Below are 13,841 nucleotides of genomic sequence, written 5' to 3' on the forward strand. Positions count from 1 at the left end.
GTTAGAAGACACCCATAGGTAAGATATTAGGGAGGTTGTCAAGCTGAATTTTGTGTGACTTGTACAAGCAATTTTAGGCCAATTTTTTTGTTTCCTGCTCAACACGACATGCCAACAGTAAATGTTGAATATCTCCACAACCACAAGGACCATATTCATAAAAATGGTATCAAATAAAAGCCAACACTCATGTGATGCCTGCTGAAGTGTCATAATGAACATTTATTGTACAGTGTAAGAGACAACAGAACTAGAACATGAAAAAAACAATCTCCGCCTAAAGAGAACCAGTTTTCAAAGTGAATATCAGCTTGGAAACATAACCTAGTATCCCAGAACCTCTATCAATCAGTACCCATATCTATGGGAATGAGTAATGCCAAATTTAAAGCTTGTAGGGAAAGACAGTGCAATGCTGCACAAGTTATAATACTTTAATGTCAAGGCGGAAATTTAGAACTGTAGATGGTGGTCTATGGTGCTATTTGACTTAATTAGTGTACCAGGTTGTAACACAAATTAAATTTAATTGACATATCACTATAGTTATTAATTCCATCCTAACAAAACTGCTCTCTCACTTCTTTAGGGTTAGGGGTTGGTAACTAGTTAGTAGTAATAACTCTGTAATAGTCGTATGGCAAAGGTTTGTTTTTCCCCATCAAAGCAGTGGCTCTCAGGTTGGCAGCCAACAGACAATGTCCATGTGCTCAGTCCTGGTCAGGGACACAAAAGAAGAATATACTGTTTTGATAATGAATACCTTCCCAAAACAAAACATGCATGCATGCATTTAAGGGCATAATCTAAATCTAATCTACAAAACTGGAAAAACAATATCATGCCAAATAATCTAAAACAATATAGTTGCATATAATGTGTCAAAGCTCAATAATAATGATGTGAGTGCCTGAGTATTCTTGCACCAAGCTGCACAGGCACACCCACATGCCCCACTGCAATATATTCCACTTTTTCGACATCGACACTGCCTGGTCCTGCACTGACTTCCACTTTCCTTGCATCCACATATCGTCAGCTCCAACACCTGGCCTGTACAGGTTATTTGGTTAAAAGCTGGGGGACAAGCATTGCATCCTTCATGTGCCAACCACAACTGGTTGGTGAGGGCAACTGTGGATGGGTCACTAGTGACTGTTTCCAAACCTTTGTTTGATAGTGGACCCTCATGATGAGGTGCAGAGACATGGCATCCTAAGTTGGTGGTACTGTAAAGTGTCCACATTGGCTTTCACTTTCCGAAACAGGGCACAGGTTTCTTGGTAGTTCCTGCTTTCATCCAAATTTCTGGGCTCAGCAGGTGTGCAAACACAAGAAGCAACAACAGTACATCTGTGTCTCTGCACTGAATGATGAGCCTCTCATACCCTTTGGTTGTGGCATCAACAGCATGTAGCAATATGCGGGTGTCTGCTTCTTCATGTGCAGCCCGTAGGTGGGAAACATCAATCCCAGCTGCCATTGCCACTTTTTCAGCATCATCAAATCCCCCACTAATTACAATTTCAAGACCATACTGAATGACATGCCTTTCAAGTTTAATTGAAATGAATTGTGTCAGGTTGGTCATGTTTTCGTCCATTTCAATTAAACTATTCCAGTTAGCTGGCATCTTTACATCATTACTTACAATGGTGCGAATTTTTCGCTGCGTGGTGCTGCGTTCTGCTCTTGTTCCACCCTTTGTGGAGTTCTGAAGGTACTGATCAAAGACTAGATCCACTCTAGTAATGTTACCATGTAGATTGCCAGTCACTTTCTGTATGAAAATGTATGAAAATGTCAGCATAATCCCCAAAGGTTGATGCATTTTGAGGTTTTCCTATTGCTCTTACTAAAGCCATCCCATCAATGATAGTACATGTTCTCACAAGAGATGGACTTAGCCCTGTCTCTTGTGCACCAGCTTGTATTATGGTGGCTAAGTCAGCTTTGCTAGTAGGTCTGAGCACTGACTCTGTTGTGGCGAGTGAAAGGGGGACTGCGCACAGTTCTTCTTGGAGAAGCCCATCTATGTTAACCTCTCTGCCACTGTCCATTGATACAATGATGCGACGGAAAATATCCCTGTCAGGCTTCACACACTTGGATTTGAGTTTTCCAAGTTTGCTGTCTGTTCTGTACAGATTTGAGAATGTTTTGAGTTTTCTCTTAGTGAGGCTGTTATGGAAGTTTGTGTTCATTGTGCTCATTCTTTTTTTCACCAGCTCAGTTACCATTTGTTTCCCAGACTCTGCAGCATTTATTAGGTCATTCAGTATATCTTCTGAAGACACCAACTCATACATATTCTCCAGTTGGAAGACTTGGTATCTCTGGAGTTGGTCTACAAGTTGAATGACATCATCATTATCCCTTCTGAGTCTTGATGGAAGGCAGTCTTTGTGGTTGTCCTCATCATCTTCTCCATCATGTGTCAGTCCAAACAGGGATCTAGTGTCCTGTGCTAAAGATGCACGTTCATTGTAGGTGATGGACCAACAATTTCTAGCTGTCTCATTTCGAGTGATGCCAATCCTCCAGCAACCTTAACCGGTTTTGTTGATGTGCTCAAGGCAAAGATCAAATGGCACCTTGTTGAAGCTGTGTTTGGCCTCTTTGGCTACAAAATCAGCCGTCTGTGCCAGGTGTTCCATGTCTGCTATGAATACAGCACCCTAGTTTAGCTTACCTGTTTCTGGCAACATTTGATGGTAGAATCTTGAGGTAAATGTTTGTGTAGACAAATAGACCAAGTTAATCTGTTGTGTGATTCACTCCTTTATAAAGTTTTGTTCAGACTGTACTGTTGACACCTGCTGTGATCATCTTCTCTGGATCTGCTGCCTTAATCTGCTCCCAAATCACAGTTGTGCTGACACAACAGTGCCCCTTGTGGTGTGATACTCTTGTGGTGTTTATTGATTATTATTTTTTAATGATCATGCTTGCACATAAATTGGATTATATTGCACATTTGCCCAAAATTACAGTAGGTAACATGGAAGAAAATGGAAGCACTTTGGAAAAAAAATCCGCTTTTACCACTTTTAAGAATATAGTGTTAAAATAGACAAAAAAACATTTTCTAAGTTGACAACCTGGCTAGAACACATGTTGAGGGGTTAAATATTAATACTGGATAGGTTGTATACTTGTACCAAAAAGTGTCCGACAAAGTTTTAATATCAGTTTTGGCCCCCTGACTAAGGCACTTAAAAATAAAAGTTTCACGTAAGGAAAGCAATTTAAATATATTTAAATATATATTTACAGTAAACTAATAGCAGGAGGTATTTAGGTTAAACATCTTTGAACATACAATCTGGTCTGTCAATTTATTAAACTACTATCAACCAAAATAGTTTCAAGGTATTTAAATATAAATAAAAAAACCCGCATACAATGGGGTCAATCTGCTTTTTTCAATTAAAAAAAAAAAAAGTACCAGGATTATTTTAAAATTTTGTTTAGAAAATGGCTGATATTTTAGTTTCAAGAATTATGTTTGATTATTTGTAAATACTCCTTTATATAATTTGGTGAATTGCAATTATGTCATTATTTATCATTTCTGCGTAAATGTGGTGCAGCTGGAAGCCCTTCATGGGCTGAGCTCATCAGGCGCTCATGGGTTCAGGTCTCGCTTGTCCAATCACTGACAAGAGGATGCATTTCGTCTCTCTCTGATTGGATCAATGCTCATGACGTTGACTATGGGTGGAGTTTGAATGCGGCCAGAGTCTCCCCTTTGCTCGTTACATCACTGTGAACATCTGGGCAGCGAGAAGTGGCGCAGCATCACCCCCATAACTGTAAGCATTATTTTACTTTTTGAACAGTTGCTTTTATGCATTTGAAATCTACGTTTTATTTTAAGTCTGTATTTCAAGGTTGCATACACACATATCTCTTCTGCGTTCGTGTGCAGCGAGGTGGATGGGGTAATTACAACTGTCACATTGGAGACTGACATGACATTGATATGATAACTATAATCTTTCTAGTAAGCATGTTAGGGCAGGAGTCGTATTTCACTTTCATCCGGTTGGTTTATAGCATAGACAGTATATAAGAGTTGTATAGCGGATTAAACTCAAGCAGCACCTTGACCTCATCTCTCTGCGTAATACACGATTGGCTGTTTTTGGCTTAGCTTTGTTGATTTTCTGACAATAATCTCTTTAAAAGTCATTAAAATGTACGTTTGCTAACATTTGACGTTCATATTTCATGAACGTCAGTTCCACCACATCTCTACAATAGTATTGTGTTTAATAATAATATTGATGCATAGCCTATAAGTATCTATGGAGTAACCAGCATTGTATGTCCTATTTATAAAATGTTGCACAATAACACACAAGTAATATTTACCTTGATGCCTCATATTTCATCTCAACATTGTCTACACTGAAAATGTTGCCTTTTTTGGTAACTTTTTATTAAAACTTTGTGCAACTTTTCTTTGTTGTAGTGGAAAGTATGCCACTACTGAAATTGATTTAGATTATTTCCCTCCTTTATATATTACCATAGTTTTAAACATTGTTTGTTTTTATTATCCTATGCACCTTTTTATTCATGTGTTTTGTACTAATTTCATATGAAGTGTATTTAACTACTATATACTAATATTTAATTGAATAATTTGATACAGTGCAGTTATTGTGTGCATACATGTTTTTACATTTTACTTATATTTATATTTATATATATTGCAATTCAACACGAACAACATTAATTACTATCAATCTTTTTTGAAGTACATAGTTGTTAAATCTTAGTTTGATGCATAAATGATTGTGATATTACATATTAGAAACAATGTAACCCTGAATTGAACATTTCCCTTGATGTTGTTAATATGCATAAATTCAAATAATAAAATACGAGACAAGTTTACAGTTGACTACAAACCCACAGACCTAAAAGAAAAAAGATTGAGACAGGAACTAGCTTTGCTTGTATAACATAAGCACACAATTCATAACCTCTTATCAGTTGGAGAGATAACATTATATGTCACCGCAGTAAATGCAACAACCCTGTTGCTCTAAAACTGATATGTTATATGAGAAACTAAGCTATTTAAAACCATTGAATGTCCCATTAACTTTTTCAGCTGATGCAAATGTCATTACTTATCATATTTAGCACATATATAAATAACACCTGCATTGTGTTATCTGTTATCTGCAGTGCACTTTGTTCTCCACTTATGCCAGAGACGTGTTTACCATCTCAGAGGTTATTCTCATGCTCTTCTCTTTCTAAATCTCAGTCCCACAGACGTCCACGATGGCAGCCGATGCGGTGAGAAAGCGGCACAAGGGCAGCTCTAATGGAGGACAGGCAGGGCCGAAAGACCAGCGAGACGAGCCGGCTCAATGGGGAAGAGCATGGTACGTCACTGCATGTAGACGGGCAGTAGTAGTTTCAGCAAGTCAGGCAAACTGTACATAAAGCATGGTCTGGTCAGGTGAAACTTGAAAAATGTCATAAGCCGTAAGCCATAATCATCAAAATTATAACAAATAAAGGCTTGAAATATCTCACTTTGCATGTAATGAGTCTATATAATATATTAGTTTCACCTTTTAAGTTGAATTACTGAAATAAATGAACTTTTGCACCATATTCTAATTTTTCAAGTTTCGCCTGTATAATGTATATGTGATAGTAGTTTTATTTTGAAGTGAATTGCTGATTTAACCCAGAATTCTGAACATGAATTAGGCATTATCTTAGATTAAAGAAAGTTTAGCTTGCTACTATTTCTGTGTTCAGTCAGGAAATCTTTTGTGAGCCACCCAAAGGAATAACACTGGCATTATGAATGCATTATTTACAGTTATACAAGGCATACAATTTCAAAAGACATGAGTAAATAATGACAGAATGTAATTTGTTTATGAACTATTGCTTTAATAAGCTTTATGCAATTGTTAGCAGACCAATTCAAATACACAGTTTCATGACAATTTTAAAATAAATGTACTAAATAACTGTATAATAAAACGTAGTGTGATGTAATTTAATAATGTTTGTTAATATTGTATCAAATAAAGTGTTTTTAAAATGTAAAATATCGTTTTTTTTTTTTCAGTAATCAGTTGCAACACAAAACACATAAATTGCGTTAAAACGTTGAATCTTCAGTGGAATGTTTGGGAAATTACACCTGTTAGTAAATGTAACAAGGGATGCACCAAAATAAAAATGAAAACAATAATTCGTTATATTTGAAAGCCGATTGGCCGATAGAGCTAAATCCAGATTTTTATATAATTTTTGAGAGCCTGGTTTGCAAACACAAAAGTCTCACCATTAAAAGCCACGTCCCAAACACACAATTATAATGTTTTTATAATAATCTGATGTAGCCTATATGACAGACCGTATTTTCCTTTTTGACGTGATTTCAAGTAATTCAAAACCATCATGGCGAACAGTGTGCATCTGAAGTGTCTCAGCTGAAGGAAATAATACATTATTTATAGACTTTAATATATCGGCCAAATATTCTTATCGAAACGATAACATTAAAAATGAACATATATCGGCCGATACCGATATGGTGGCCGATATATCGTGCATCCCTATGGCCGTGTGTCCACAAAAGTGTTTTTAGCCAGCTGAAAACGCTAGGCACTCTGCTGAAAACGCCTAGCTATGGGCGCTTGAGAGCGTTTTGGCAAATTTGGCAGTATTTTTTTCAGACACTTTCCTTGTTATGATGCGGAATATCCGCGAAAGTGTTACTAGTATCTCATTTCACACATATTTTGTTTCTGTGTTGATTCTATATTAAAATGTCGATACAATGTAACGTATTTTCTCTGGCTCTAGTTTTAAATAATTTTGTTCCGTTATTGTGCTTGTTGTTGTCCTCGGTTGACGTTGTACAAGCAGAATATGACAGTTGGTCGGTGTGGTATTAGTCCCGCCCCTCCTCCACTGTGATTGGATGGTTAAGTAAAAAGTGTCAGTGATGAGCGCTGTGTTTTACCCAAAGTTGAACATTCTTCAACTCGGCCACCAGTAAAAAACGCTCAGCGCTTCAGCGTGAAAAATACGCTCAGCGCCTCCTTACGCTCATGGCGTTTTAAAAACGCGGCACTCCCATTGAAAACAATTGAATAAACACACCATCCGCGTGAAAAAATGCTTTGGTGGACACACGGCCTATATGAAACAAATGAACCTGACAATGCCATCAATTCTAATGTTCTCTCGTATTGATAACCTGTGTATCCCTGCAGGGAGGTGGACTGGTTCTCTCTGACCAGTGTGATCCTGCTGCTGTGCTTTGCCCCCTTCATCGTGTTTTTCTTCATCATGGCGTGTGATCAGTACCAGTGCTCCATCAGCCATCCGTTACTGGACCTCTACAACGGCGACGCCACCCTGCTCACCATCTGGACCCGGGCCCCTTCCTTCACATGGGCCGCTGCCAAGATCTATGCAGTCTGGGTCACATTTCAGGTGTGCAGAATTACACAGGAATACTGAACAAATGCCATTCGTAGTGAGAAAGATATGGACTTGAACTGTGAGGTTGGGTTGTGTCTACACTAGGTGGCGCTGTACATGTGCGTTCCAGATTTACTGCATAAGATCCTGCCGGGCTACGCTGGAGGGGTTCAGGATGGGGCCCGAACACCTGCAGGTGACACAAAATACATCATTCGTTTATCTGAAATATTCATGTGCATTTACTCAGTTCACTAGCTTTTGGAAGATGTGGTTGAATGTACACTGGTGGACAACGGTTTGGAATCATTCAGATTTTAAGAATAATTACTTTAATCATTTTACTCTCATATATTTGATTAAACATTTTAAAATATTTTTTATAGTTATTCCTGTGATCAAAGCTGAATTTTCAGCATCATTACTCCAGTATTCAGTGTCACATGATCCTTCAGAAATCATTCTAATATGTATTATTGATATTGAAAACAGTTTTTGCTGTTTTTTTTGTGTGTTTTTTTTGGAAACTGTGATACAAGCATTTTTTTTAATAGAAATCTTTTTTAACATATATCTTTATTGTCACTTGAATTTCCCTGTTGAATAAAAGTAATATATATATATATATATATATATATATATATATATATATATATATATATATATATATATATATAATTATTTATTAATTAATACATTTTTTAAAGATCTTACTTTAAATGGTAGTGTATCACAGCTTCCATGAAATATTAAGCAGCAAAAATAGTTTTCAAGATTATAAATCAGAAATATTTCTTGAGCAGCAAATCATCATATTAGAATGATTTCTGAAGGATCATGTGACACTGAAGACTGGAGTGATGATGCTAAAAATTGAGTTTGATCACAGGAATAAATTACATTTGAAAATATATTCAAATAGAAATCAGTCATTTTAAATTGTAATAATATTTCACAATATTATATTTTTTTCTGTATTTTTGATCAAATAAATGCAGCCTGTGTGAGCAGAAGAGACTTAATCATTCTTAATACTTTAATTCATGTTTCATTGATGTAATATGGCTGTTGCTTTCTCTCAGGTTTGATTAATAAGTATGAGGTCAACGGTCTGCAGTGCTGGATAATCACTCATGTTTTGTGGGTGGCTAACGCTCAATACTTCCACTGGTTTTCCCCGACCATCATCATTGATAACTGGATCCCTCTGTTGTGGTGCACCAACATCCTCGGCTATGCCGTGTCCACTTTCGCTTTCATAAAGGCTTATCTGTTCCCTACCAACCCGGAGGACTGGTGAGAAAACACACTCTGATTATTTACTGTACATATCTAAATAATATACACAGGTATACACAGATCTTCAACAAATGAATCCACGTAAAAAATAATTTTATATTGAAACCAACAAGAACAACACATTGTTTGTAAGCTATTTGCTAGACATGGCTTCAGTAATAAATAAATAAATATTCAGGGTTAATCAGCATCAATTATTTAAATGATGACTAAATGATCTTTAAAAGTCTTAATTCCACAATGTTAGGCCTTAAAAACATCTTAAATCAGAGCAAAAGGCTTCAATTCATAATGTCATGGCATTAAATTATGCATGCACTGCAAAAATATTAATATCTTCCTCAGTTTTTGTGTCTTGTTTTGCAGTACAGATATCTAAACATTCATACATCCAGATAGATTTACTGGGAACGAAGCAAAATTAAGATCTGAACTCTTATTTTCTGAGACACTAAGACACAATTAACTGAGTTTACACTTAAAACAAAAACAAAATATATGTAAATGGTTTTGAATTTATTTTAATCATAAACTCGCTTCATTTTCACAGAAAACAAGACGACTTCTTACACTATACCACTTTTCTTCTCCAGCAAATGTATCTTGATTTAAGAATCTTTAGATGTTTGCATTGAAAAACAAGACAAAAATACTGAAGAAGAGCCTCAAATACTGAGGTTTCTCCCTCAACATTTACATTTAGAGCACATGTTGTGTTCCCTTGACTTTATTCCTTTGATTTTCTTTACTTGGTCTTTAAAAAGTCTTATTATCTACCTTCATAAAATCTACAGAAATCCTGTTGATGTTTTGAGACTGTAGTTTTCCACTGGTCATGCAGTTTCTTGTTCACACTAAATGTCTTGTTCATGTTTGATCTGCAGTAAATTCACAGGCAACATCTTCTACAACTACATGATGGGAATAGAGTTCAACCCTCGTATAGGAGAATGGTTCGACTTCAAGCTTTTCTTCAATGGCCGGCCGGGTATCGTGGCGTGGACTCTGATTAACTTATCCTATGCTGCCAAACAGCAGGAGCTGTACGGTTACGTGACAAACTCCATGATCCTGGTCAATGTTTTGCAAGTGAGTCGTGCAGCCACTAGGTGGCGCTATAAAACAACTTAACTATTGCTCATACTTCAGTACAAAACCATTACCACTGCCCTACAGCATGCAGTGGTAAACATTGATGTGTTTTTAGTGCATTCATTTAGTTGGCTTAAACTCCGCCCCTTTCTCACAATCAGCTAATTTGCATATATTTCTAAAATAAAAATTATGTTTGGATAATCAATAATTAAGTAAACCAAAGTTGATACAGTATAGTTAGTGTTATTCTCATGATTACTTTCTGAAAGATTTCACAGCAAAACGCATACCGCAACATTTCACACACACACACACATACCACGACATGTTTTTAAAAGTATCCTAAAAGGCATTTTACCTGCTAAAAAGTATAAACTATCAATCAGTCGACAAAAAAGCATGTGGTAGATTGTGTGCAACAGGTTTTTCAGCAAAGATTTGGAGCAAAGATCATTTAGAGGCCTTAGAAATGTACATATCAAATATGACACAGGCTTTATAGGGTTAAAATTTAGCTTCAATTTGCAAAATGAAGGTTTCGCCAAAGGTTTAGTGTTGCATAACATTTAATTAGTCACAATTGATCAGATGGTGGCTAGATTTAGCAAAAAAAAATCTGGATTGGTTCATAATTTATTTATTTTTGTATCCATATTATTCCCTAATATTCCATATTATTCACTACCTCATATGTGACATTAGATCACAAAACCAGTCACATGTCGCACGGGTATATTTGTGGCAATAGCCAACAATACATTGTATGGGTCAAAATTATAGATTTTTCTTTTATGCCAAAAAATCATGAGGATATTAAGTAAAGATCATGTTCCATGAAGATATTTTGTAAATTTCCTACCGTAAATATATAAATATTTATTTATGTGAGTGAATGCAGCACAATCATGAACATAAATGCACAACTTTAAAGGAGATTTTCTCAATGTTTCGATTTTTTTGCACCCTCAGATTCCAGATTTACAAATAGTCATATCTCGACCAAAATATTGTCCTATCCTAACAAACCATACATCAATGGAAAGCTTATTTATTCAGCTTTGATGTGATGACTGGTTTTGTGGTCCAGGGTCACATATCACTAATGTGCCCTCTTTCTTCTTCTCTAAGGCCATCTATGTATTGGACTTCTTCTGGAATGAAGCCTGGTACCTCAAGACTATAGACATCTGCCATGATCATTTCGGCTGGTACCTGGGCTGGGGAGACTGTGTGTGGCTCCCGTTCCTCTACACACTGCAGGTGTGTGTCAGCGCTTGACTACTGTTGGTTGTGGCGTCTACAATATTGGATTCACTATTTTATCGAGCTGCACGATTTTGAATACATTTAGAATCACAATTGACCCTTTGCAGGGAGTTTGATTGACAGGTGATCTGACCAATCATACTTCGCCATCCGCCATTTTGTTCAACAAAGCAGTCAGGAGAGTTAGTAGATTAACATGGGAGGATTTGAACTTGAGAAACGAAGTGTACTGACGTCTTTCCGCGGTTAAAACAACATTCCTTCTGATGTTCATTCATGTTTATTTGATGCTATAAATGAACTAGAAGGAAGAGATGATCGGTTCACGAGCGGCTTTAACTGAGGCGACACAGCGATCTGTCACGACACATTAAAGAGCCACAAAACGGTATTTATTGTTTAAATTTCTTTAAAAAAATGACCAAATTTGAAAGGTGAGACTTTGTTTAATGTGTTTAATATCAAAAGTAACTGAAAAGTAAGCTGGTCTGTCAGTCTCCTCTCTGCTCCGCGATGTGTTTTTCACCGCATGAGAACATGATGTGTGGCGTAAGAGCGGCATAGCTTGTCGGACATAGCGACATTGGGTCAGCGGCATCTTGTAACGATTAATCGTGCAGCTCTAATATTTCCGTTGATCCTTCACCTCATACGCAGCTTCATTGATTTCAATAGGAGAGTAATGCTGTTTATAACATGTAGATCTTGATTCATGTTCTTGTTCTTTAGGGCCTTTACCTGGTCTACAACCCCATCCAGCTTTCTACGCCCCACGCCACAGGCGTCCTCATCCTGGGTCTGATGGGCTACTACATCTTCCGCTCAACCAACCACCAGAAAGACCTTTTCCGTCGCACAGAGGGTAACTGCAAAATCTGGGGTAAGAAGCCCACCTTCCTGGAGTGTGCCTACCGATCGGCCGACGGGGGCCTTCACAAGAGCAAACTGATGACCTCTGGGTTTTGGGGAGTGGCTCGCCACATGAACTACACGGGCGACTTGATGGGCTCACTGGCGTATTGCATGGCCTGTGGTGGAGGTCACTTACTGCCCTATTTTTACATCGTCTACATGACCATCCTACTGGTGCACCGCTGCATTCGTGATGAGCACCGCTGTGGAAGCAAGTACGGCAAGGACTGGGAGCGCTACACCACTGCCGTGCCCTACCGTCTACTGCCGAACATCTTCTAGTGCGGCCCACCGGATCCCAGAGCGTACAGGAAAGCACTTTGCCTTGCTATTTTCTGTGGCTCTTTGTGCTTATTTTTTAACAGCTAGCTCTTTTATGGGAGTGAGTGAGTGCGAGCGTACATGTACTATATCAGTGCAAGATTATCAAGGTGACCCTACATTACAGAATGACACTTCAAAAAAAGATACTGTTATCAACTCAAGTCTTAATAAGCTCTATCTGTTTTTCAGAAGACTCACTGTATAGAGAATATAGCTCATTATTGTTCTGGATGTAAATAGATAAAAGTCTATAAGTCCAGAAATGCTCAGACTGCAGCTTATCATTTCATATTTTTTCTACCAACCAAACTACTAAAATAAAAGTTTCTCACTTTGTCTTTGTTTTTTCTCCTGGTGAAAACCTTTTATTAAAAAGGTGGAAATCGTCAAAATAAAGAAAAATCAGTGCATGTAAAACGTCTGACTGTGATCAGGCATTTTTTAAGAAGTGTTCAGTAACACTTATACTTCAATAAACTATGTTTAATGCATTATTTACGCATTTTAATGCACCTTTTATGGTCTCATTAATAATTGTAACCACAATATATATTCATTGAACACACCTTTAGAAAGTATAATGCGCTACAACACATGACAAACAACCAAATTCAGATGTAACCACGAATCTGCAATATTTTAGCTTTGGTCACAATTATTTATTAAAGATATAATGCATTATAGAGTACATTATGAATACCTTTTAAAGCATTATGCATAAAGGCATTTGTAAGCCGCTTTGGATAAAAGCTTCTGCTAAATGATTAAATATAAATGTAAGTAAAGTGTTACCAAAAGTTCAAATTCATTCAGTATTAAATTACTTGCATAAATGTTTTTTTTTATATAAAAAAAATTAAATAAGTGCAACATGCACACATCCTCAGTTTAAGTTGAAGTATGAAGACACAACAGCAGATGGAGTCAGAGATTTTCATTCAGCACAGCAACACGCCGGACACAAGAACACACCGAGTCACAAGCATTTAGTTTATCTTGCATATAATAATACACTTGATACAGGTACACATTAATAATATACCACTGAAACTTTCTCAAGCAAATGATTGATTTTGATCGCTGAACCATGAGCTTGGTCATTCCTGGACGGCGGGCTAATATCCCAAACACATCAATCTGGAAAAAAATAGGGAAAAAACACACCAAAAATCATAAATAGACAATCCACTCCTATGGAATACACACTCATAATACTATACTTGACAAATTGGATCATGAATATCTATATTTTAGAACAGAGACATACTTGAAAAATGTCCATCGAAACATTGAACTCAATATTAATATCCGAATGTATGTACAAATATCAAAATACTGACATGGTACAGGTAATAAGTCAACGTTTTAATGTTGCTTTGTGGAGCGCACGATAAGATTCTTCACACTTACTATAATGGACATAAGCATGTTATGGTAATGGGGTTTGCATTGATTCCCCACTTTATTTT

At 36.9% G+C, this 13,841-nt stretch overlaps 1 protein-coding gene across 1 annotated transcript; it reads left to right on the forward strand.

Annotated features, from left to right (window-relative positions):
• The first annotated feature begins 3,654 nt into the window (after positions 1-3,654).
• On the forward strand, positions 3,655-13,508 carry dhcr7 (7-dehydrocholesterol reductase). Its single transcript, XM_079599370.1, has 8 exons — positions 3,655-3,815; positions 5,285-5,405; positions 7,266-7,488; positions 7,582-7,672; positions 8,559-8,772; positions 9,660-9,864; positions 10,999-11,130; positions 11,866-13,508. The coding sequence occupies exons 2-8, from the start codon at positions 5,302-5,304 to the stop codon at positions 12,328-12,330; spliced, it is 1,434 nt and encodes a 477-aa protein (XP_079455496.1). The 5' UTR covers positions 3,655-3,815; positions 5,285-5,301; the 3' UTR covers positions 12,331-13,508.
• The last annotated feature ends 333 nt before the right edge of the window (positions 13,509-13,841 follow it).

Source organism: Phoxinus phoxinus (genome assembly GCF_949152265.1).
Source record: "Phoxinus phoxinus genome assembly, chromosome: 2".
In the NCBI taxonomy this organism is placed as follows: Eukaryota; Metazoa; Chordata; class Actinopteri; order Cypriniformes; family Leuciscidae; genus Phoxinus; species Phoxinus phoxinus.